This window comes from Parasteatoda tepidariorum, chromosome X1 (genome assembly GCF_043381705.1).
Source record: "Parasteatoda tepidariorum isolate YZ-2023 chromosome X1, CAS_Ptep_4.0, whole genome shotgun sequence".
NCBI classification, from domain to species: Eukaryota; Metazoa; Arthropoda; class Arachnida; order Araneae; family Theridiidae; genus Parasteatoda; species Parasteatoda tepidariorum.
In genome coordinates this window covers 25,880,212-25,905,947 of record NC_092214.1, presented here as the reverse complement: position 1 = coordinate 25,905,947, position 25,736 = coordinate 25,880,212, and the positions used below count along the sequence as shown (strand labels likewise).

Genomic DNA, 25,736 nt, shown 5'->3' with positions numbered 1-25,736 from the left:
TACAGAGATATTATATATATATATATATCCGCTTGGCCGGAATGTTCAAATTTTAGTTTGTGTCTATGGACATTATAAGTTTAAGTTTCAGTAATCTTCCTACAGCTAAGCGTAAAATTTCTAGCTAAATGGAATTTATAGTCAATTCAAATGTAGACCTTTTTTTAAGAAGGAGAGATTTCTCCGACATTTACTTATAGATGAGCTGTTACTGCATTCTCACTCTATTTTCAATTGTTTTCTCTCGATTCTCTATTTTTAATTGTTTACTACCGAACAAATTGATGCCACTTGACTCTACAATTAACAACAACTTATTGATAAATTTAAAGTGCAAAATAATATGCATAAAAGTTAGAGGAAGAAAAAAATTAAAGTAAAGCAAACATTTTAGAAACTTCGTTTTCAATTGGCCTAAAAGAGAGAAAAAACTCGATCAAACCTAAAATGTACAGCAAAGGATGTAACATCTCGGTTGTAATAAAAAGTTAGCTCAAAGGTATGCGAATGATGCTTTAATTCAAATGAAGGTTTGATTTTATAAAGGGAAGATATGACGTTATGAATTTTAATATAAGAATATAATAAAGCTTTTGAAAGCTAATTTGAATTCAAAAACTTTTTTTGTTCTAAAAAAGTATCTCTTATATCAATACTTTGTCATTCGCCCTCCAACTCTTATAACTTCAGACATTCGATTCGGCAGACTGTAAAATAAATTTTCAATCATTATCTTGTTTGAAGACAAAGAAATCCATGCATCCCAAACATTATTCCATAAAGTGTCTGGTGAATTTGACCTACTCCGGCAAACGTTACTCTTCAAAGCAGGCCAGACATTTTCGATTAGGTTAAAGTCTGGGAATCTGCTTGGCCTTGTCATGATATTAAATATCTGTAGGTAAAACTATTCTTTGCGAGTTCGCCATGATTAATTCCGGCATTATGATGCTGAAAAGCAAAGTGATCATCGTTAAAATCTAATCATAATGCATCTGATATCATGATATGCTCATGCAGATCCTGATAACACTCTACACAAATAAAAACGAATAAAGCAATTTGGGTGAGCGGATGTCATGTACTTACGAATAAATTGAAAAAAATTATTTAAAAATATTTTCGTAACAAAGCAGCCAGTTTATAAAATATGGTAGGTAGGTTCTTTATTTACATCACACTAGAGTTGCACAATGGGCTATTAGCGACGATCTGGGAAACATCTCTGAGGATGATCCAAAGACATGCCATCACAATTTTGATCCTCTGCAGAGGGGATGACTTCCTCACTTTGGTAGCCCGACGACTTGCGAGAAAAATTGAGCATTTTACTGTAGAACAGTTTAAAGAAGACCGATACCGCCTACCCTCGGTTCCTACGCAGGCTGATCAAAGTGGCCACACTCCCGCTTACTGAGGGCAGCCATACAAAATATAAAATTAAAGCGTAGATAGAGGTTAATGGGATAAATTTTTAAGGCGTGCTCTTACTGAAATTAAGAACCGCATTTGATTTGTCTGTTACCTTGGATTAGCTACTGAAAAATGGATTTGCGCAAGGTAATAATATATTGTTCTGGATAATTCAAAAACTATAATTATTAAAATGTCGAATTTTAAATACAACATTGTCGTTCAAAGATATGCATAACATATATCCTATTATTTGAGAACCAGATTTCATGAAACTACAGTTATTAAAATACATTCGTTTAATCATACATTCATTTATCATTTTCTCAAAAATTCAAAAATCATTGTTATCCGGGAAACAGGGAAAAATCATCTGTATGCTTGAGTTTCACCAGCTATAACCAGGACCGCCTAACTTAGACCGCAGTTGGTTGAAACAAGCGACATTAAGATCATATATATTGCTAAAATAGAGACTGTCAGTTTGAGAAATTTTCATTATTTTTTACGATGAGAAAATTGTTTGAAGCTTGTTTTAAATCAAAATCCGAGCGTCAAATTGAAAGAAAATAAATAAAATATTAATTGAAATATGTATAGAAAATTTTTAAAAACGGTTTGCTTAGTTCAAAACAAGCTACACTGAGAGCATGTACTTCACTAACATAAAGACGGACAGTTTGAGAATTTTTATAATTTTTTGCAATGAGGAAATCATTTGAAACTTAGTTTATACTAAAAAGCTTCCGTCAATTTGAAAGAAAATGTAGAGATATGCAGAGAAATAAGTTAAAAAAACTTTTTTATAGACGATTGTTTATTCCGAAACAAGCTTCTTTGAGATCATACATATTGCTAACGTAGAGACGGACGGTTTGCGAAATTTTAAAAATTTTTTTTCAAAAAAGAAATACATTTTCAATACAAAAGGAATACATTTTCAATACAATTAACGAATATACAAAGATATGCAGAGAAATATAAATAAAATTTTTTTACAGAGATATGTTTAATCCGAAACAATCTACATTAAGATTCACATAGATTGCTAACAAAGAGACGAACAATTTGTGAATTTTTATAGTTTTTAGAAAAGATGAAAGACAATTGTAAGTCCTTATGTAATAAGAAATGTAAGTTATTTTGAGAGAAAATACATATTCCATGAAATATAGATAAAAAAATTTTGAAAAAGGTTTTTAGTCCAAAACAAACTACACTGAGAACTTATATATCGCTAAAATAGAGACGGGGAGTTAGTAAATTTTTTGCTATAGGGAAATGATTCGAAACTTATTTTTTATTAAAAAGTAAGCTCCAATTTGAAAGAAAATACAAAGAATTGCAGAGAAATATAAATAGAAAATTTTAAAAAAACTTCATTTAGTCCGAAATAAGCTTTACTGAGAGCATTTATGTTATGTTTATGGAAGCGGACAGCTTGCAATTTTTTCTATAATTTGTTTTCATTAAGGAATTGAGACTTAATTTATGTTAAAAAGTGTACATCAATTTGAGCAAAAATACAAAAATAAGCAGAAAAATATAAATAGAAATTTTTTTACTTAGGTTTGTTTAGTCTGAACCAATCTTCATTAAGATCATATATACTGCTAACAAAGAAGCGGAGAGTATGCGTTTTTTTTTATAATTTTTTTGCAACAAGTAAGTCGTTTGAAACTTAATGTTTTGTAGTAAAAAGTGAGTGTCCATTTAAAAAGGAAAAAAAAAGATATGTGGAGAAATGTGAATAGAAATTTTTATGGATGTATGTTTAGTCTGAAACCAGCTTTACGGGGAGCATTTGTATCTCTGACATAGAAACGGACAGTTTGAGAAATGTTTATTATTTTTGCAATGAGCTTGAACGAAACTTGATTTATATTAAAAATTAAGTTTCAAATTGGAAAAAAAATACAAATATAGGCAGAGAAATAAAAACAGAAAAATTTTAAAAAATAGTTTGTTTAGTCCGAAAAAAACCAGAGTGCAAATATCTCTAACAAAGAGGCGGACAGTTTCAGAATTTTGTATACTTTTTTGCAAAAAGTAAATCGTTTGAAACTTATTTTATAGTAAAAAGTGAGTGTCGATTAAAAAGAAAAAAGATATACAGAGATATATAAATAGATATTTTTATAGACGCATGTTTATTCGGAAAGCAAGATTTATATACGGAGAGCATTCATATCTCTAACATTAAAAAGGATAGTTACCGAAATTTTGAATCGATGAGGAAATCGATTCAAAAATGCAATGAGAAAATCGATTTAAACTTGATTTATATTCAAAATTGAATTTCAAGTTGAAAGAAAGTAGAAATATATTCCATAAAATAAGAATTATAATATATTTGTAAAACATTTTTGAAAACTTTTGCTTTTGTCCCAATTTCTCTATGCCCAAAGCAGAGGTGGCACTTAAATCGTTGATTGCACAATTATGATGTGAGAAGAAATGAAAAAAACCTTCAAAGCCTTATAGTTAAAGGGTTCAAGTTTCAATTTCGTTACTTCGGATTTTCTTGCTTTATTAATATAATATTAATAATTGTTGAATTTAAGGAGTTCAAATAAAGGACAATTTATATATTTTTTTATAATTTTCTAGTAAGTGAGAGAAATTTGATATTAATATCAAGTGAATGGATGGACGTCACATTTTTCAGAAACTCACACAAAAACTATAATATATATTTTTAAGACATTTTTAAAAAAAAAATTCTTTTGTCCTAGTCTTTCTATGCGTAAAGTAGAGGTGGCGTTTAAATCGCTGTTTATACAATTATGATGTGAGACAGGAAGAAAAAATATTCGAAACCGTACGTTTATCGGGTTCATTTTCAGTCTCGTTATTACGCTGTAGTTTTCGTAGTTTGTTGTAGTTTATTTACGTCGCACTAGAGCTGCACAATGGGCTATTGGCGACAGTCTGGGAAACATCCCTGAGGATGATCCGAAGACATGCCACCACAAATTTGATCCTCTGCAGAAGGGGTGGCACCCCCGCTTTGGTAGCCCGACAACCTGCACGCGAAGTCGAGCACTTTACTGTAGAACAGTTCAACGAGGACCGATACCGCACACCCTCGGTCCCTACGCAGACTGATCCAAGTGGTCACCCACCCGCACACTGACCGCAGCCAGTGATGCTTGACTTCGGTGATCTGCTGGGAACCGTGTCTTAGCGATCAGTCCACTGCGGAATCTCGTTATTACGCATTTCCATGTTTTATTTACATAATATTTTTAATTGCTGCATTTAAAGGGTTTAACTACGAGGAAGTTTAGAATTTTTCATAATTTTCTAATATAAGAGAGAACTTAGATATTATTATCAAGTGAATGGATAGTCGTAAAATTTTCCAAAAACACATACATTTGCTAAAACATATTAGTAAAGCATTTTTAAACATATTTTCAATTGTCTTAGTCTTTCTATACCTAAATCGAAGTAGCTCTTAAATCTCTGATTTTTACGATTATGATGTGAGACGGGTTCAAAATGTCTTAGAAGTCATAAGCTTAAAGGAATTAAACTCAATTTTCTACTTACACAATTCCGTATTTTATTTTTTAAAAAAAATATTATTTGCTGTATTTGAAGGATTGATCTAAGGGAGTGGTTATTAACTAGTTTAGTGTGAGAGAGATCTTTAAGATTAAATTTAAATAACTGGTTACGTGTCAAATTGTTCAAAACACATACATATTTTCATTTATCTTAGTCTCTCTATGCCTGAAGTAGAGGAGGCGCTTAAATTGCTGATTATAGAATTATGACGTGAGATAGGTTGAAAATGGCTTAAAATCCATACGCTTAAAGGGTTCAACTCTCAATATAGTTATTGCACATTTTCGTGCTTTATTTACGTAATATTATTAACTGCTGCTCTTGAGGGGTGCAATAAAAGGACAGTTTATTAATTTTGTATAATTTTCTGGTATAATAGAGAGAACTTTGATATTAATATCAAGTGAAAGTATGGGCGTCATATTTTCAAAAAATATATACACATGCTATAATATATCATATTTGTAGGATTCAGTGCTAAGATTTAATCTCATCAGAAAGTGTCATACCACAATGCATTTTATTAGAACATTAACTGTATTAGCATTAATTTCGGAAGAACACCCAACAGTAAGCAGCAACTACTTGATAATTAAATGAATATCATTAGTGATCGTGTTATTCAAAAACACTTTTTATACTTATAAAATGTGCTATAGAAATTGATTAATAGTCTAACAAAATAGTTACTCAAATTATAAAGCCTCTCTACCTTAGAATAAATTTCAACATATTTTTGAAGTAAGAATATTGAAATCGTCAAGTATTGAAATTCGTTAAATTTTTTTATTAAGAGACAATGCATTAGCCAATACAAAATTAAAAATAAACTGAACTCTCAAAATAATGTTCTTTTTATTTACTTCATAAATAAAAGTTTTTTTTTTACTTTTATGATTCAACTTCATAATGTGTACTTTTTAAGTACCTTAGAACTAAAATTACTTTAAATTTGAAAATATATTTCATGTACATGACTAATGTCAGTAAATGATTGTTGCATGCTTTTGCTTAAATATTGATCATTTTTCTTTTTGTTAAATCACGAAGGTTAACACAATTAAAAGTGTTTTCTCAAATGCTTTTTTTAAATTATATTTATTTTATTATTTAAATTATAATTATATTTAAAAAAATATAAGTGGAAAAATAACCATGGATATTTGATTTAAGCTTAATTACGCGAGATATGTTAGTAGTTTCCATTTTCTTGTTTACTTACAGTGCAAAATTTCTGATGGGATAAATATATTCTGACGTCATTAGAGATTGTGGGAAGAAATAGATAACAAAATCTCTTCTTAAATCAGTGTTTCACTTAAATATCTATTTAAAACTAGTATCGTAACTTCCCGAAATTAAGATCATCGTAACTGTCGAGTGGTGTGTCTACAGACTGTTGCAGTTGAATTCCAACCTTGAAACTTATTTTATATAAAAAGTGTAAGTCAATTTGAAGGAAAATACAAAGATATGCAGAGAAATAAAAAATTTTTATAAAAGTTTCTTTTGTTCGAAACAAGCTTCAATAAGATCATATATTTATTGCTAACATAGAGACGGACAGTTGGCAGTTTTTTCATAATTTATCTAAATGAAGTGATCGTTTGAAACGTGTTTTATATTAAAAATTGACCATCAAATTCAAAGAAAATACAAAGATATTCCATAATATATGTTGCAACTTTCTAAAAACGGGCTTAGTCCCCAATAAGCTTCACTGAGAGCGTATATCACTAACAAAGAGCCGGACAGTTTGTGAATTGCTTATAATTTTTTTACAAGAAGATAATCTTTTAAAAAAATTTTCTAGGTGGTTTAGGAAAATATTACCATTTTTTCCTTCAACTATAATGATCCAATTTCTTTATTCAATTATTTTTTATCTTTTTAGGGAATTTGATGATATATCCAAGTCATTTTCCAGGAAAAAGTGAAAAAATTCCAATTCTTGTTTACCCTTCAGGAGTATATAAATGAAATTCATTGGAAAGGATCGAACTTTTAAAGATTTTAAACTTATTTCAATTTTTTTTTTATTGAAAAGTTAGCATTTTTTTATTTCCTGACAAAACTATGCATGCGATTCAAGGGCGCCGGCAGCGGGGTGCAAGAGGGTGCACTTGCAACCTCCTGGCTATAATAAAAAAAAAAATAATAATAATTAAAGCGATACAGAAAAACAATATTGGCATAAAAATTTATTAAAAATATTTTTATTCAAAAACAAATAATTAATACATAACAATTAAAAAATTGTTTAATCAAACAAGAATTGTAATAGTCTTGTTTGCTGTCTAAATCTGTTTATAACTTTTTCAATGAATTCTGAGTCATCTTTGATTCTTTTCTTATGCACACAGAGCATGCTCGAACCTGGTAGATATCTAAGCTATATTTTTAAATTTCATTAAATAAAATATAAATAATATTATATTTTCTATTAGTTATTCAGTTCAACAAAGGTGTATAACGCAAACTGACTTATCACAACTGTAAAACTTCATCAACACAATAAATACCAATGCTAAGCGTGTACAAACACGTTAGTATACGAAACTACTGTTTGTAGTTATTTGTGTTTCAAAGTCAGTAGCTATGCCAGCGCCATCAGTACAGTTTCTACTGGCAAAATTTGCAAGTACAAGAAATTCATACCTTTTTTTAAATACCTCGTTAACAATGAAAAAATGTATCTTGAAAAAAATTAACAGATGAAAGTATGCAATAACAAAACAAGATGCAATGACGGAAAATTTTAATTTTTTTGGGAGGGGGAGGGGTAGTTGGTTAGAGGGTTGCACCCCCTTTTATATTATTCTGCCGGAGCCCTTGATGTGGTTAATTTTGCAATATGGAAAATCTGTAAAAAAGGGATCATTCGCGATCGCAATCCTCGAATGCGCCTTCTGGGCAGAAGACTGGATCCATGTCTTTACACTCTCCACTACTCTTTCTAGTAATGATTCGTATATAGGAGCATATTACGATATTTCCCCCTTCCATTATATTTTTCGCCTTTAACTGTCAAAATTATTTTAAGGAATTTCCATGATGCTCTATTTCAGAACTATATTTAATGCGGTTCTGAATTTCTTATAGTTTCCTAACTTAAAGAAAACTCAATTAGTTTGAAGATCATAACACACTATAGTACTATTGAACTTTAACTTATGAACTCTGTTCCCTTATCACACGCTAATGGTGAAAGAATGTGAATAAGTGCTGCCATAGGTAGACAGTTTTGACAGTAGATGTTTGCCCGGGGGTGGATCAACGCCTCCTAGAAGAAGGAAGGCCTCAGCACTGATCAATTTAGTAGTCCGATGAGACGAAGTTAACTGCGCAGTAGATGAAAAATAAGTAAGATGTCATTACGTTCGGGGTACTAAGCTGCGCAGTGGTTGAAAATACAAAATATGTCATTACGTTTGGACTACTAAAGGATATTTATGGTAACCTGTGCTGAGGTCTGCTCTTTTCTAAGAGGTGTTGGGTGGCTACGAGTTATGCCTTTCGAGTTGGTTCCTTTTTTCTGCGGTGCTTTTTTTTCTTTTAGTTTCTTGCTGGCTGCCCGGAAGTTGCCAAGACTTGGCGATTATTCGGCCACAGATCACGATACGGAAATCTCCCCATTTTATTAAAAATGCTCAAAAAACAATCGAAATTTTCCTGTTTTCTTCGTATAAGCTTGTGCGATGTATAAAAATTAAATCATTTAATTTGATATATTTTTGTATCAGAATATGCCTGAATGTTCACTCCAACTAAAAGTAGATCTGAAAATTTAAGTTTTCAACTGGTGGTAGACTATAATGTCTTAGCCACTTTTTCCTTAAACCTAATGAGTTGGTGACTATGGAAACCTAATGTTGGAAACCTAATGAGTTTTAATAAGTGATAGTTTGCTTGGGGTATTTATGAGCTAAACTCTTTTAGTTATTCTCCTTCCCACTGTGTTATTATTATTAATTTTATTTAATTTTTTTTTTTTATGTGGCACTGCCGAAATTTTTTGACGCAGGTATCGATACCGGAATTTGCCCATTGAATTTCATTGTTAAGGATATTGCAATTTTTCAAATTAAATAATTTAAGTTTCAAATAAATATCCAATGTTAAATAGTTTTAAATTCGGTTTTTTCATAGCAAAATTTATTTTATTTTATTTTATAGTTTCAGCTACAGCTCTTTGTTTTCAAATGTCTCTTCGAATGAAGCTTCTTCTCGGAGTCAATCCAATTTTGAGAAGGACTGTTGGATACTACAAATGGGGGAAATTGCGCATTCTGATAGAAAGCTAGGAGTTCTAAGTTCTATCCTCATAGCGAATGAAGCAAACAGTGGGGATATTAAGCAAGGAAAACTTTAAATCTGTCACGGCGGAAAGTCCTCATATTGATTGTGGTGTTGAAGTTTGAAGAAAGAGGAAAACCTGTGAGATTCATCCCTGTTTTGCATGGTACGCACATTTTTAATTGCTGCTGAACGCTTCATAAATGCATTCATTGACCGCTTGAAAATATAATTTCAAGTAAATAAAGACTTACAATTGGAAAAATAAACTCAAACTGTATCAAATAGTTCTAAAATCGTAAGAAAAAATATATTTTTTAAAAGCAATTATGTATTTTTAACTTGCGTTTTACTAGAAGGCTATTGATGTTAATTTTAAACAATGAAGGTAATGTATTGCATTAAAATTGGACGAAATTTAATTTATAGTGCGTTTTGTTTTTAAATGCAATTATTATGCTGTGAAATGGTTATGTTTATCATGGATTTTTTTTTAATTACTGTAGTGTGTAATTTTTTCTACAACTTTGCAATAAATCTTCAACATTTTAAAAAATTTGATTTGTTAGGTATGATATTTGCATTGATAAAATTTTATAAAATATAGCGTTAGAAAGTCTTTATAGTAAATAGTGGTTAAGTGTCACGAAAACAGTTGAATATATTTAAAATTAGGCTATTTTTAATCTTTCAGTATGATATCGGACGCAATTTTCTTTTAACGCTGATTTTAAAGTCTATCTCAAACTTGTGAGTATTTTTATTATCAACATTGTATTTATTCGGAAATTTCGGAAATTTTCTCATGATTATTCATTTGAAATTTGAGACCAAAAGCTTATGCTCTTTTATTTTTATCATGCTTAAAATAATATAGCTGTAAAATAATCATTATTGTGAAAAGTTCTTTAACTTTAAGCTGAATAACATTTGCATTATGATGAAAATTCCCTATCAATGTAGAAAAGAATATTGCTTAAACTTTCATCTAATAGGTCTTGTATATTCTTAATGAAAACATGTTGTGAGATTGAATCTTCTTTTTTTTAAAGAGAAAGTCCCATTTAAGACGTTTACACATAATGTTATGTTTGTTTTTTGTTTTTACTATGTTTATAATGCATAATCTCTTACCAACAAAATACAAACAATGGAATTGATTGATTTTGAACAAAAATTTTGTGATAGCAGAATTCTCAAAAAGTAACGGATGGTAGTCAAATTTGAATCATTAATACAAAAAGCAACTTATAGTAAAAAAAAGGTGTTATTTTTTTGTCTCATTTTTGTACGCAATTAAATGTTTGTGCAAATTTAATTTTGAAGAAAATACAATGCTTGCTACTTTTTTTTGGTTTCGAAATTTAAATGTTACCTGAGTTTTTTGACTAAAATTGTTGGTTAGTAAATAGTAGCTTTAACTAATTATCGAATCGCTAAAAATTTCTGATGCGCCAAAGTAAAATTATTTTTGCATTACAAAAAGTTTTTGGCAAATGTTTTAATAAAAAATATTAAAGACTTTCCTGGTTGCACTCCCTGAAAATATTTCTACCGGTGCCTTTGCGTTTGTTTAAAGTGTTTTATTAAGTAAAATTTCAGATTCTAAAATGATAAAGTTATGTAAGCATTTTTCCATTTAATTTCAGTGAAAAAAGAAGTGAAAAGGTGTTTGCAAGTAAGTAATTTGAATATTTTAAAATTTTACTTATTGTCTCAATTATTACGAAAAATAAGAATTTAAAAATTTGAGATATAATTTTATTTTAATATTTTTGGAAATGAATAACATAGCTATATTTAAATAGAAAAAAAAGTTTAAAGATAAATTTTACACTAAATTCAAATGTAAATTTAACTTGGTAATTATGAACTGTGGTTTTTTATTATAATTTCAGAATATAAATAATGACAATTGTGAAATTACAAAGAGCTGAACGACTTTTATAAAACATGTTTTACAAACTACCAAATTCAATTGAGATTTTAATATAATTGGCTGATTTCCAAAAAAATTTATGAATACATTTTTAAAGACTTGAAAATTATTAATGATATAAAATACAACAGAAAACCCCATGTCTGAAGAAAAGAAAAAAATAACATGAAAAGTTGTAATATAGTATTATTTCTTAAATAAATTTGAAATGTTCAAGAATTTAGCTGAACATAAGATATACTTTTGAGAAAGAGGGAGGAAAGTGGATGGTAGCAGAGCACTAATATAATTTTATTTAGTATTTCCGTATTGCTAAGTAAACAATGCATGGATAGCCATTATAAAACTACTGTTCTATGTTTTACTGCTTCACAGCAATGCAGAAAATTAAGAAAAATTATATTGCAGAATTATTCTACTGCCATCCAAATCTTCCTCCTGCTTACTTTAAAAAATAAGAAACAACGCAATTACAAAATTTAATATTATATAGTATTAAAACTAATGCAAAATAATCTTACGGCAAGAACTAGATAATATTAGTTTGCATAGAATCTAATATTATAAAAAGCAGAGCAAAAAGTGATCTTTTGTATTCTTCGAATGTTAGAAGTTGTGCAAGATAACGTAAAATTTTACTGTTTTCTGATGTTATTTAATATTAGGTGTTACTTGGGAATGGAACTGCAAACTACATTGAACATAGTTCCAAAAGAAAGCGTCATGAAAATTTTAAAAGTCATTTGTGACCATTAAATGCAAAAAATGATAGGAAAGGGGAAAATACCATAGTACATTCCTATACCATTGCGCATTGCGAGGAGGAGGAGAGGGAAATAGAGAGGGTTAAGACATGGAACGGGTCTTCTCCCCAGATGGCGTTGCGATTGCGAATAAATTTTTTGATGACTCCAATAAACAGAAGAAGTATTCAGAAATAATATACTTCAACTCGAACAGAAATAATTTTTTTAATAATTAAAATGGTAAAATTGTCAGTTTTCCAATATTATGAGCATTATTACCCTCCTAGCCTGGTTCTATAAGTAGTATTCACACTGCATGCGAAAAATATGCGTCGTGCGTAATCAGTTAAGTAAAGAGAGCAACTAAGTAGAAATTATTTATCGCTTTTGGCGAAAAAGCACCCTTCACAAATTTGGAGAGGGTAAACTAACCAAAATCGTCTCACTGATTTTGTATGTAGTTCGAGCGCACGTCTACAGCACTTAAATGTATTGAATGATCAGTATATAGTGAATGATCAGAACAGCAGTTCTTAAAATCGTATAAATAGTGGTTTCAATATAAATGTTGTTGTTGTTAATTTACGTCGCACTAGAGCTGCACAATGGGCTATTGGCGACGGTCTGGGAAACATCCCAGAGGATGATCCGAAGACATGCCATCACAATTTTGATCCTCTGCGGAGGGGATGGCACCCCCGCTTCGGTAGCCCGATGACCTGCGCGCGAAGTCGAGCACTTTACGGTAGCACAGTTTAACGAGGACCAATACCGCACACCCTCGGTCCCTACGCAGACTGATCCAAGTGGTCACCCACCCGCACACTGACCGCAGCCAGTGATGCTTGACTTCGGTGATCTGCTGGGAACCGTGTCTTAACGATCAGTCCACTGCGGGACTTCAATATAAATGTAAACAACAACAATCTAAAACTTTTGACCTTGTCTACTTTCGGTAAAGAAGTATACAGCTGTTCACTACAGCGTATTCTGCGAGGCGATATTTTCAAACAGTTAATTTTGCTTTTGATAAAAGAAAAAAATTATATAATTTCTGAGTTCAAATCTGATGTATTTCATAAGATATTAATGATATTAAGTAATTCTGGTAAGTTTGAAGGGAAAATTTGTTTTAGTTATTCGAAAATGTATTGTTGAAAAAGGTGACATGGTTGATAGATTTGAAAAAAAAATTGCTTTTCCGGCATTTCTGATTTGGCCACTTTTTATTTTTTTATTACTGTCTGTTTTTGATGCAAGCCGTGAACCATCATACATTAGTATTAACAAATTGTTCGAGCATCGAATAAATTTCATTTTAGAAATTATCATTTAGGTTTGAATTTCAAAGTTGGTATAGTGTTTACAAGGTAAGAAATGTTTTATAACGATTCTTTTTTCAAATGACAATTCTTATGTTTTAGAATGACAGGTCTTCAAAAGATGATTCTTCTTTCAGACAGAAATAATAAATCAGTTAACAAATAAACGTATAAAGGAAATACTGTTCACGAGAGCCTAAAAACACAAAGATCACGTTGAGGTAATGTAGGCAGTCAAGAGCTCGCAGCGTTCTCTAGTGTAGAAAATACCATTTATTCCACGCAGGTTACTATGATTAAAAAACAGATTTTTTTGGTGATAATAAATACGGATAGAAACAGAGAGCCGGAAGCGTGCAACAAAATATGTTCTACTTGTATTGTTGACGTGACGTTGCTTTTGCCGATGTGTATCTTGCCCCTCTAGAATATCTAATTTAAATCAAAATCTTTAGCAATTAAATTTTATTCATAAGTTTGATTTCAAGATGTCATTAATATTATTACAACTATTTTCTCTTCTCATTTTTCACAGTGCATTAGGTGAGAATTGTTAGAATTTTAAAATAAATCTTAAATATCTCCGGTTACTTTAAGTTTATCTTAATACTAATTATAGTCTCGGTGAAAAAATTTTGCTATGCTTTCAGATATTTTGATTTTATAGTTTTCTATAAAACTATCTTGTGCTTAAATTGCATTTCAATGCTCTACGTTTATATTTCTTATAAGATATATGATATTAGGGTATTTCTCAAATTGTGCTTTAAAACTAGTCACTTAAAATTGTTTGTAGCCTCCTACTCTAAAAAAGAAAGCCTTGGTACACATTATTTATTTTAAGATTAGGTTCCTTACTTAATTGATTCTGTTTTAAAAATCTTTTCTTATCTGATCCTTCAACAACAGCATTGAAAATTCATATGTTGGTCTTTTGAAAAAATTACAATTTCTGTAAATGAGCAAAAAAACTTTTTAACTAAAGTATTTTTATTGCTCATAGAATCCAACGTTAGGTTTTGAAAGTTTTTGATAAGCACCAAAAAGAGCATCAAAAACTGTTTAAAACTATCAAAAACCTGTGGATATAGTCACCCATTTGTAATGCATGCAAAGACATTTTATGTAAATTAATATAAGGGAAAAATGGGGTGCAGTGGACCACCTCCTTTTAAATCTATTTTTATCCAGTATTTTTTTGCTCATATGAAGCTTCGTAACTGGTAGCATAGTACTAGTTATATACAAATAAAAGAACTACATGGGAAATACCAAGGAAGCCATTTTGATCAGATTTTAACTTTTGAGCTGATTAAAGTAATTTTTTTAATTTTTAGAGATTGAATTACTCCCTTTTAAGTATTTCCAGAAAAGAAGTATTGTAGCTTTTATATTTTTAAAAATTATTTGCATTTGTATAGTCTGTATAAAATTTCAGTATTTCTTTTTCCATATGAGGTACAGTGGATCATCATTCACCGTTCCTAAAAATCTTTTGAAAACTTGTGTCTTTTGTAGTTTTGGTAAATTTTATTCTAAATTTTCTAAAAATTTAATTCCAAAATGTCTCTTTCATTCCATAAATTCCTTAATGCAGTCAATAAATCTAAATAGTGAAAATATTGCATAGTGCTTTTTGTTTTTGATAGGTGAAATATGTAAAAGTCCGAAAGTGGAGCAAAATACTTACACAACTACTGATGGCATGGTGGTGTCTGAGGTTGCTCTCATAAGTGAAATTTCTGTTTCTTGTACTCCATATGTTAAGGTAACTAATTTTATTACTTTTAATGTGAAAATGTATGCATTGTTATATTTTTCTAAAGATTTTGCTTCTTTTTTTCTTTCTTTTGGTTAAAATTTTTTGTTTTCTGAAACACATGGTTAACAAACAGGAATCTTTCAACGGAAATAATGTAGTTTGATAAAAGTTTATAAAATGTTCCAAAGTTTTTTTTAATTAGGAAATTTAAATTGAGTTTGAAAGTACAGCAATTTTTTATTCAATAATAAAGATATTTTCAAGTTGAAATGGTATTTAATCATTTAAAAACTAGCTAGTTGTTCCTCCAAAATCCTAAAGCTGCTTTATATATTAGTCTGTAGGAAAATTTCTTAGTTGTTTTCTCATTAACTATAAGTTTAAGGCCTTAATTGCTATTTTTGAAGAAGAAAAAAAATTTAGTTGAAATTTTACTTACTCTCAATTTTTTTAGTGTAGTGAATATAGTGAAAAAATTTTAAAAGTATTTTAGGAGGTTAAAACTAGTAAATTTCTGGCCCTATTTTATCAATAGACCTTTTTTTCCCTTTTAAAATTAAAAGTTTAAAAAAAAAATTCATTTAAGAAATTTTTAAAGAATATTAATAGAAATATTTTTAAAATTATTTTTTTTTATTGGAATTTTCTAATTCTGACCTTTGTCCATAAAGAGCTAAATGAAAAATCATTCATAAACAAAGGGACATCCACTGTCCTTGCCTTACATAGAATTAAACGGAGTTTATGGTAATTTATTGCCGAGAAATGGCTAAATGCTGGGTTAAGAAGTGAATTTACTATTTTCATAAATTATTTATCATGCTTTTGTTTTTATTTTTTAAACAAATTGTATTTTCAGTTTTGTTTATTTTTATATAAAAATGTATTGTATTGTTAATTCATATTCAAAGAAGTGAATCTTTAAAGTGTTGTTTTTATGTATCACAAAACATATTTTAATGGCTTTATATGTATCAATTATAATTCAATCAAGTGACCAAATAATGCCAAGCTTTTCTTTTTGTTTATTTCTTTGATGATTTAATACATAAACCAATGAAAAAAAGATATGAGATTAAAAATATACAAATATTTTAAGTAAATTCTATATCATAAACATAATTTTACATCAAACATAGCAGTTTTAAACTTCAATAATTTGAGTATATAAATGTCTTCAATTTATAATAAATTAAGGTTTTAATATAATTGTATATCTTTGCAATAATATAAAAATTATAATTATTAAAAACCTCACTCACATGAAATTCTTTAATTAAAATTAAAATAATTACAAAAATTTGCATTTCTGATATTATACCAAAAGTTTTATACTTAAACATGAATAGTTCAATCAGTACTATGATTTATAGGTGGTTGTTTCTTTTTTTTATGCAGGAACTTGCTTTATATGCTGAAAAATCTGGCAAATCTGTTCCAGCTGTAAAATCTCCTGATAATTTAAAATACCAGGTAGTTTTTCAATATATTTTGTAATTGTTTGTGTATTGTATTAAAAGGAAATTTATATTTCATTTATCATGATTTGATTTTTTTGTTCATTATGAACTTATGTTCATATTAAGATAAAAATATATTGATCTTCGTCATTAAAAAGGGTATTTCAATGTTCTGCACATAGTAATTACTTTCATCAAGTGTGTGTACTTTAAGATATAATGCTGTAGCTTCTAAAATGTACGCTTTATTCTATATATTTTTTTTAAATACTTAAAAATTTGGAATGTTTTTTTTTTTTTTTAATGTAGTGATGAACTTACAACTTAGAATAAAAGAGAAAAAAAGAATTAATAATTTTTAACGATTTCAGCCATGTATTATATTCTTGAAGTACAATTTTAATAACTTCTATTTGAAGCAAGTTGGCATTGCATTTTGTCTAGCATTTCTTGTCTGTTATTCAAACTAAAATGGTTTAGTGGTGAATGATTTAGACTAATCCCCTTATCAGTCACCTTAGTAGTTATTAGCTTTTTCAAGGACTGACAAAAGTTGTAAAATCGTAGGAGCTAGTGGAATCAGAAAAACAAAACTGCAATCCGCTTCATAAAATAATCGTATGTTTAAATTAATAAACAATTCTATTTTTAATTAAAGCAGATGTGATTCCACATTACGAAAAACTTGCAAATGATACCGCACTTCCAAGGAGTCAGAATTTATTCGACAGGAAAAGATTTTATTTTTATTAATCGGTGTCAAATAGATAAATATATTTTTCTCCACCACTAGCATAGCTGCCAACTGTTCAGAATTTTTCGGATTTGTTCCTAATTTTTAAATCCAATCTGATATTTTTATAAAAAATCTGAATTTTCATAAAATTTTTGATTTTAAACCAATCCTTTTTTTCTGATTGCCACAAGCACGCATCCTGTGATTATTGTGCTAAAGTAATTTTTAGTAGCTTTTTATTGGAAAATACTATTCCAATAGCTGTTGCTGATTATTTCACTATATTATTATTTTTTGAAAATTTTTCTTTGTAGTATTTAAACCAGAGTTGGCAAGGTTTAGGACAGAATGGATTTGTCCACGGTTTAAACCGTCCTGTCCAAAACTGTCTTAAACTGTCCAAAACCCTTTTACAAAAATTATGTCACAATTTTATCTGAACAATATTTAAAGGTAAAATAAACATAAAACTAATAGCATATTGATAATTAAATCTACTAGAGAATATTTGTTTTTAAAAGTCTAATGTTTTATTAATATTGTTTGACTCTTCAATTTAAACATTAAACAAAGAAAGATTAATCGGTAATCAAGTTCAATTGCTCCTCTCATTCAATAGTACATAACTGAAGTTTGACCTAGCCATGCAGGTTAAGCTAATAGGGACTAAGTGCTTGGTTAGTCATAAACAGGTTTATTTTTCTATAGTACGAGTCAAGAATACTTTTATTTCATTCATGTTCGATTTTTTTAGCATAGTGGTGATACATCACCAGTGTCAGTAACTGAAACTGATGTTATGCCCTTCAAAACTGTTAATACATTAAAATAGATGTCTTTTTTTATCATCCTGTGATGCAGAAATTATAACATTCCTTTAAAAAAATATTGCGAAAAGTAAAAGGTTAATTTTTAAACAAATTTAGTATTTTGTTTAAAAAATTATTACTTTTTAATATTGCTTTATCTATCCTTATGCGAAAACATTATTTATCAGTATTTAAAGCATATTTATATTTAAAGGATAAGGTATTCAATTTTGTTGTTCAATGAATTATGGATCTTCAAAAATTATAAACCTTTTCATATTATATTATTTTCCTTTAATAAGTTAAAGTAAATTGTATAAAAAATATCAAATATTTATTGATACATGTAATTATTATGTGTACAATGGTTACACCTATAGAATTTTTATCTTTTTCCAAAGTTCAAGGTTTTGGACACTTTAAGACAGTAAAACCCACGTGTCCTGTCCAAAACCAGTTTAGGACATCCAAAACCGCAAAAATATTTGTTTATGATGTAGATTATTATTTACCTGTGTTTTATAATTTGGAGATAAATAATTATATATTAATAGGTAATGTTTGTTTTTAATCTATTATACCGGTATTCCTAATTATAAAATATTAATATCATAAGTTTCCCACAAAAGATAGTGTTTATAATTTTGTTTTACTAATTTACATATTTAAATATATGTCTATTAATGTTATGATTTAATAGTTAAATTTTTGTCTTACTCCTGTAATTAGTGCGTATAATTTTGTCGCATATAGTGTTCCTAATTTTTGATTCCTAAGGTTGGCAGCTATGCACTAGCATGCCACTCCTTTGAGTTTGATTGACGGCCTAAAAGAGAAAATAAAACATTCCTCCCTTCCCTGCCTCCTCTCAATCTAAAGATCTTCAAGGTCAAGGAAGAAATGATGTTTCTCTGGGTAAACGGGTGAAAAAATGCTCCCCTTCCTCACATTTTCCTCTACTCAATTTCAAGGATGAGTCCAATTTCCGCTTTTTTTTCATAATTGTTCTAGTTTAAAATGGCGGGAAAACCGAGAAAACTTTTTCCCGGTTATCTGGATACCGGATAAATGTTTCTCTACTGTATTGTTATTTTTTTTAAGAATTTGTAATCTAAATTTGTTTATGATGCGTTAAAATACAAATTGATAAATTATAAAGTATGATTTTTTGATATATTTTATCAGATTTCTATGTTATATGATTCAGTTTGATATATTTTATCAGTATTTAAATTATAAGTTAGCTCATATTTTTAATTATTGCTTTTGTTTTGGAAGAATGTAATCAAATAAATTGCCATAATTATGATTTGCTTATTTACAAAACAAAAATATTCCTTTTTTTTTGTCTTTTAGTGGAATTTAATAGAATGTAAATATTTTAGAATTTTGTTTCACTCTTTCGTCACATATTTCTTTTTAAATCTGATGGAATGAAATATCTTTTCAGTTCAGCTGGACTGAAAATGCAGAACAGATATTTAGTGGTGAACATGGCGTGAAAGTTTATGATGAAGAAGGATATGCTGCTATCAGAAAGGTGTGTTTTTTTCTTATAACATCTTTTAGTTTTCTTGCCCCGAATGAGATAAACAGTTTTAATAAGTATTCCCTTTACAGGCACTTGGTAAAGTTGTAATTATCAAAATATTATGGGGACTGAAAAGTAATGTCGTTTCGGCGAGTTAAATACTTGTTAGTCTTAAAAACCAATTCATTTTTTTTTATTCACCTTCAATCCGGCATTGAAAGGTTGTTGCTAACGAGGATGAAACATTATTAATTAAAAATAAAATCTTGGTAAGAGATATCAAATGCACCGAAACGACATTACTTTCCGGTTACCCTAATATAGTAGAAAGAATATTAAGATTAATATTGCAATGCTTGAGTTTGATATCTAATAGATATATGAGTGCATGTTTATATATATATTTATATATAGATATGTATATATATACACACATACATATACATACTTGCATACATGTTTACAGTGGTTATCGATAGTGTACAACTGTTTAAATTGAATCTTTTGTTAATGTAAATTGTCTCCCCCCCCCATCTTTAAGTATAGAAATACACAGGTTATTGAGACAGGAAGAAGTTTGATATTTCTTGAGCAAATATGATATTACTGTACATATGAGTTAAATGAGTTTATTATTACTGCTAAACTACAGAAGCCATATTAGTCTTGTTTTCTTGAGTGCTAGAATGCTTCCTCAAACTGTTTTGTTTGATTTAATTTTATATTTTTTACATGCAGGCACAGCGCAACAGTGAAGATGCATCAAGCATTCCATCTGCATTTTTCCTGTCACTTTACCATAGGGTAGGTATAAAACCTGATTTAATATTCTGAAAATTCAGGAGTCCTTAGCTTAGATCTAGAATATTTTTTTTCTTCAGTAATATGCCTGAAATTTAGTATTTTCTTTATGATTTTATAACAGAAGTTAATAATCTTTATCGAAAGTAGTTAGGGCTCTATAAAATATGCAGCAATATTTTTGAAGCCATGCAACACTGATGCCGTGTGAAAAACTTGACAAAAATACAAAAATTAACCTGAGTAAAAGTATCAATAATTATTATAGTGCTAATGAAATTTTTTTTAAATATAATTACTTTACATCATCTGCTGAAAGATCTTAAAAGCATTGTTTTTGTTTTTATATAAATGAGATAGACCAAAATGCAATACTGTGCACCCCTGAAACTAGTTCTGCTTTCCGGCATTCAGTTACATTTATATTCATTTTTGTTTTGTTTTTTTACAAACTTGGTGCTTATAGTATACAAAAAAGAAAAAATAATAATTTTCAAAACTTAGGTCTTGGCATTTTTTAACCAGCTTACTCAATGTTAATTGTCATTTCACTACAGTTTTAGTCCAACATTATAACTACAAAAACTCCATTGTTATTTTCCTTAGTAGGATGTATCAACACTGAGTTGTAATTTAGATCTCAAATAAATTTTATTAGTATAATCTTGTTTGAGTCACTAATATTATTAAGTTAGTTATATATAATCAGTCAATTATATTATAAAATCGGTCATATGCATGTCAGTTTTGTGTAATTTTTATAAAAATACAGGGTGCAGCAAGAAAAACTAAACTATTTTCATTATAAATTTACGTAAAATAAACTTAACAAAATATAAGAAATAATAAGAATAATAAGACTTTTAAAAAAATAATAATTTAATTGTTTTCAAAGTAGCTGCCTTTTATAGCAATGCAGAGATCCAAATGCGTGTTGAAATTCTCAGCAATGGATGCAAGTCTTTTATCTTTAATCTATCCCATTCTTGCTGAAGCGATTGCTTTAGAGAGTCCTAACTTTAGTGTGGTTTAGTGTATTCCCTAGCATAAGAAACTTAATTCCTTGCCTGGAGTTTTGAGTTAGTTGCCTAAATATTTCTATAGCAGATCTATTGCTTGACATTGTAAAAAAGCTGAAAAATAATATTTATACTAAGAGATATATTGAAAAAAAGATTTTATAACTGAAGTGGGTGACAACACACAAAAATTATAAAAAAAATAGTTTACTTCTATTCTGTGCTGCTATAACTTTTAGTTTTTTGCCACACTCTGTATAGTGTTATAGTGCCTGCCACTTCTTAAATACACATTTATTCTGAGACAATGTTTAATTTTATAAAGCAACTGATTTTATATACTGGCATATCCAAATTTTAGAAGAAAAAATACAAGGCTTCTAGGTTTAAATTTGCTAATGCACTGAAAGCTAAATTATTTAATGCATTTATATTTTATTTTTTTGTTTTATTTCACATTTACTTGTTAACTAAAATTTATAATTTGAAAAATATTAGTGTATTGTTTTTTGATTAGCAGAATTTAAAATAATTCAGATTCATAATTTCCTTAAATAGGTTAAGTTAATTTAAAACATATTTTGTAACTTTCAAATATTATCTCATATTTTCTGTAATGTTTATTGTAAGTTTATTGTTTGCTTTTCTGATATTGATTCTATTCGGGAGGACAGGATTGGAACTGTTATTTCTTTATTCTCCAAAACAGACTTCTCTTTTTCTTGGAATTTGAAAAGATTTTTCTCCTGAAGTTTCTAAATTATTATCTCTTGATACATAGTGTAAAATATTTCATAACGCATGGTTAATCTTTAACTATTTTTACATTTGATGATTCATTTTTAATCTGTAACATGTGTTCTGGATGTACAAAGAAAAATAATTATAGTTTATTTTTATGAAAAAATTCACCTGTTTTATAATCTTCAATCAATATATCCTTTACTCTAATTCTCAGCTGATGCAGAATATGTATCTTGCTGTTCTGTTTACTTTCTTTAAAGCCAGAATTTCCAAATAGATTAGCAAAGTCTTGTGTCTTTATGTAAAAAATAAATTGCCTTTGACAGGGAAATTTTACAATCATGCATATTTTTGAATCATTCCAGCAAAACAATTTTGATTTCTCTTGATTTTCTTTACATTCATGTCCTATTAATAATTTTTTCTCTTTTTCATTTCATCAGAATTATTTTTTGCCTCTTTTGGAATGTTGAAAATTGGCAGCTTGAAAAGTTTTTAATTTAGTTGCTACTCCATGTTGACTACATTTGGGAAGTTTGTCGTAGATTTGTAGAATTTTAAATTTATCTTTGACATGCAAATCTTGCTGTTTAAGTATGTTGCTAGCTAACATATTTTCCTCACTAAATGTAAAAATGCGCCATCAACTTTTATTCTTATCTGAATCATAGTAGAACATGAACAAAAACTAATTAAACTTGGTCAAGGACTGTTGTGATGGCTTTATACTTTCTTTTTTTTTTTTTAACTGAGAAGGTTTATCTTATTGAGTAATAAGATGTACCAATACACACAAGACTGTTTTGCTGATGCGTGATGGTATGTGATATTGAGTGGTGGTGGAAATGCAATGAATTTCCCAGATTCATAAGCAATTTTTATATTAATTTTTAATGATATTCCTCCTTATCTAAATCTGACTCTTCAATCTCACCGATAAGTGTAAAAATACCTCTGCCAGTGGTGGCTGACTGGAGTTACTTATCTGTATTTTGCAAAATTTGAGGGAAAAAATTTATTAGTTATGAGACAAGAGAAAGTTGATTTATGTCATGTCCCTTCCAAGAGTTTTATTTTATAAAACCAGCTGCAATAATGATTTAATTTATGGGTGGTTTTGATATTGTAGTGATTCTATTATTGTAAATTTAATTTTTAAACTTAGCCAATATTATAATTGACTAGTCATCTGCACCTACCAACTGGTCTGCTTGCATGAACTCTTCACATCCTGGCTCTATGTTGTTTCCTGTTGCTTTTGACAGAGTTGTTCGGATTCTGAAGCATTAGTATTTTAAGTTCAAATTAGAGGATTCAAAATCATTTTCGGACTTGCTTGCAACAGCCAGTTGGTATAGCTACACAAACCCACGGTATACCACTATACCATTGGTATAGCTTCACGGTTCCACATTGTCCACCTGTATTAACTTTCCCCTTTGTGGTTTGATGGCACAAAAGCTGTAATCAGTTTGTGATATGCCAAATACTTGGTGGGAATTTGCATTACTGTCAATTAGACTAATTAACACTGTCAAATAACGAAAACTCTTTTTAGTTTATCCTTATAATTTAATATGAAACATATGGTTCACATTTGAAACTTTTTATTTTGGTTGGAATGTGTCTTTTGCATTATTGTAAACCAAGTCAGAGGGATTACTACTCCTAATTTACCTGACAATTACAAAGCATCAGAATAAAACGTTCTTAGTTTTCCCTTTATCTATTAAGAAACATTTTGCCTTAATTTGAGACCTCTGTCTTATAGGCAATTTTTTACTTAGCATAACTTTCAATTGGGTTATTACACAAGTAAGTAATATCAAAATGAAACTCGTTTTAGTTTTTCCTTGCACATGAAATCGAATACATAGTTGAAACTTTAATCTTGGTAAAAACATGCTATTTTACATAACTGTCAGTATTCTAATTAATCCAATTATTACAAAATATTAAAATGTAACCTTTTTGGTTTTACTATTTATCTCATAAAGAACATAATTAGCTTTATAATTTCAAATGGAATAGGAGAATTGGTAAGGAGTAAGTGAGTGAAGGCCTTGTCTCTTAAGTAATAAATTAGTTAGGGTCTGTGATGTGATACAGAAAATTTATTATTGTTCATTGTAGCAAAAAATTTAAAAAAAGTGATTAGAAGGAATATTTCTTTTATTTTTTCCAAAATAACCAATATTTTTCATTTTTGTTTCTTTTTATTAGATTTTTGATAACTAAATTTCTAAAAAGAGGTTTTCTTAAAAATCCTTGCATCACCATACATGCTAATCTTTTCACTTTCTGGGGAAAAAACACTATAGACTAATCATAAAGATGTGGTTCCCAGTAGATCACTGAAGTCAAGCATCACTGGCAGCAACTAGATAGATTCTTTGATCAGCCTGTAATGAGGCCGAACCTCATTAAATCTTCCTATTATAAAGTGCTCAACCTCACATGCAAGTTTTCAGGCTACCATACCTGCCAACTTTTAATCCCTTCCACTATCATTTTTTCCAGTGGTATTAAAATGGAATTAAAACTTAAATTTTAAGCAAACAAATACGTTGTATTTGAGAAAACTTAAGTTGACAACCATGATAGTAACGCACATTAATATATGTGATTAATTTTTGTGAGAATAGTGGTGATCAAAATCATTTAAAAATTAAGTTTATAAAAGAAAAAATAGTATATATTTACTACCACTTTAAATATGAAAATAAAATCTTCCGGAAAATCCGGAAGAGTTGGCAGGTATGGGCTACCAAAGAAAGCCATTTCCTCTGTAGAGGATCAAAATTGTAATGAGTAGTCTAAGACCACATGTTTGCTAGTTGAATAAGGTACTACTTATTGAGGGTGATTTTTTTCCAATAATTTATAATTAGTGAAGATTAAAATCATTTTAAAATAAATAACATTATTTTTTTTAAAAAAAATATTTTTTTTTTGTTTTATTAATAAATGCCTTAATATGCTGAATCCTAATTCTGTGATATAACTTTACCAAATGTGAATCATTGAGAATTATTTCTAATTTTTAAAATTGCTTTGTTTTTAGGGTACATATTATGGTCCCATGGTATCTACTGAATTCATTGCTGCTGCTACAAGTATGGTCCTATGGTATATTGCCTTTACTCAAAAAGCAAATTTATGTTCTTGAAATTTTCTTAATGTGTACTTAACGATGATTTTAATAAATTTGTAAATAAAAATATTGTCTGCTTTTTTGCATATTTTTATAGCACTAATGACTAGGTGCCTCTGAAATAACTAATTTGAAAAATATAAGAAGAACAGTGAAAATATTTAAATGCATGGTTTGATTTTCTGTATTTTTCTCAGAAATGCTGTTAATTTATTCCCATAAACTGCTGTGAAAGCTCAATGTAATCAGTGTGGAATATTATGAGAATTCTGCTGTTCCAAGACTTTAATTTTAAAAAAATTACTCTTATTTACTTGTTTTTCAAATTTTTTAAATCCAATTTATTATATGCACTCAGCACAAAATTTAGTAATATGTTTTGTACATTTACCTCAAATAGAACTTGAATAAACATCTTTCGTTTTATTTTC

General features: G+C 28.8%; 1 protein-coding gene across 1 annotated transcript; it reads left to right on the top strand.

The window, feature by feature from the left end:
* Positions 1-13,613: 13,613 nt before the first annotated feature.
* Positions 13,614-25,372, top strand: LOC107456718 (Translocon-associated protein delta). Its single transcript, XM_016074664.4, has 6 exons — positions 13,614-13,832; positions 14,939-15,057; positions 16,450-16,524; positions 19,507-19,596; positions 20,326-20,391; positions 25,216-25,372. The coding sequence occupies exons 1-6, from the start codon at positions 13,778-13,780 to the stop codon at positions 25,318-25,320; spliced, it is 510 nt and encodes a 169-aa protein (XP_015930150.1). The 5' UTR covers positions 13,614-13,777; the 3' UTR covers positions 25,321-25,372.
* Positions 25,373-25,736: the final 364 nt, after the last annotated feature.

What these genes read in the sequence shown, in the direction of transcription:
- LOC107456718 (XM_016074664.4), top strand. Translation starts at nt 13,778, where the DNA reads ATGTCATTAATATTATTACAACTATTTTCTCTTCTCATTTTTCACAGT. An exon ending in CTGATAATTTAAAATACCAG is followed by an intron (nt 16,525 to 19,506) that starts GTAGTTTTTCAA and finishes ATATCTTTTCAG; the next exon opens with TTCAGCTGGACTGAAAATGC. An exon ending in GATATGCTGCTATCAGAAAG is followed by an intron (nt 19,597 to 20,325) that starts GTGTGTTTTTTT and finishes TTTTACATGCAG; the next exon opens with GCACAGCGCAACAGTGAAGA.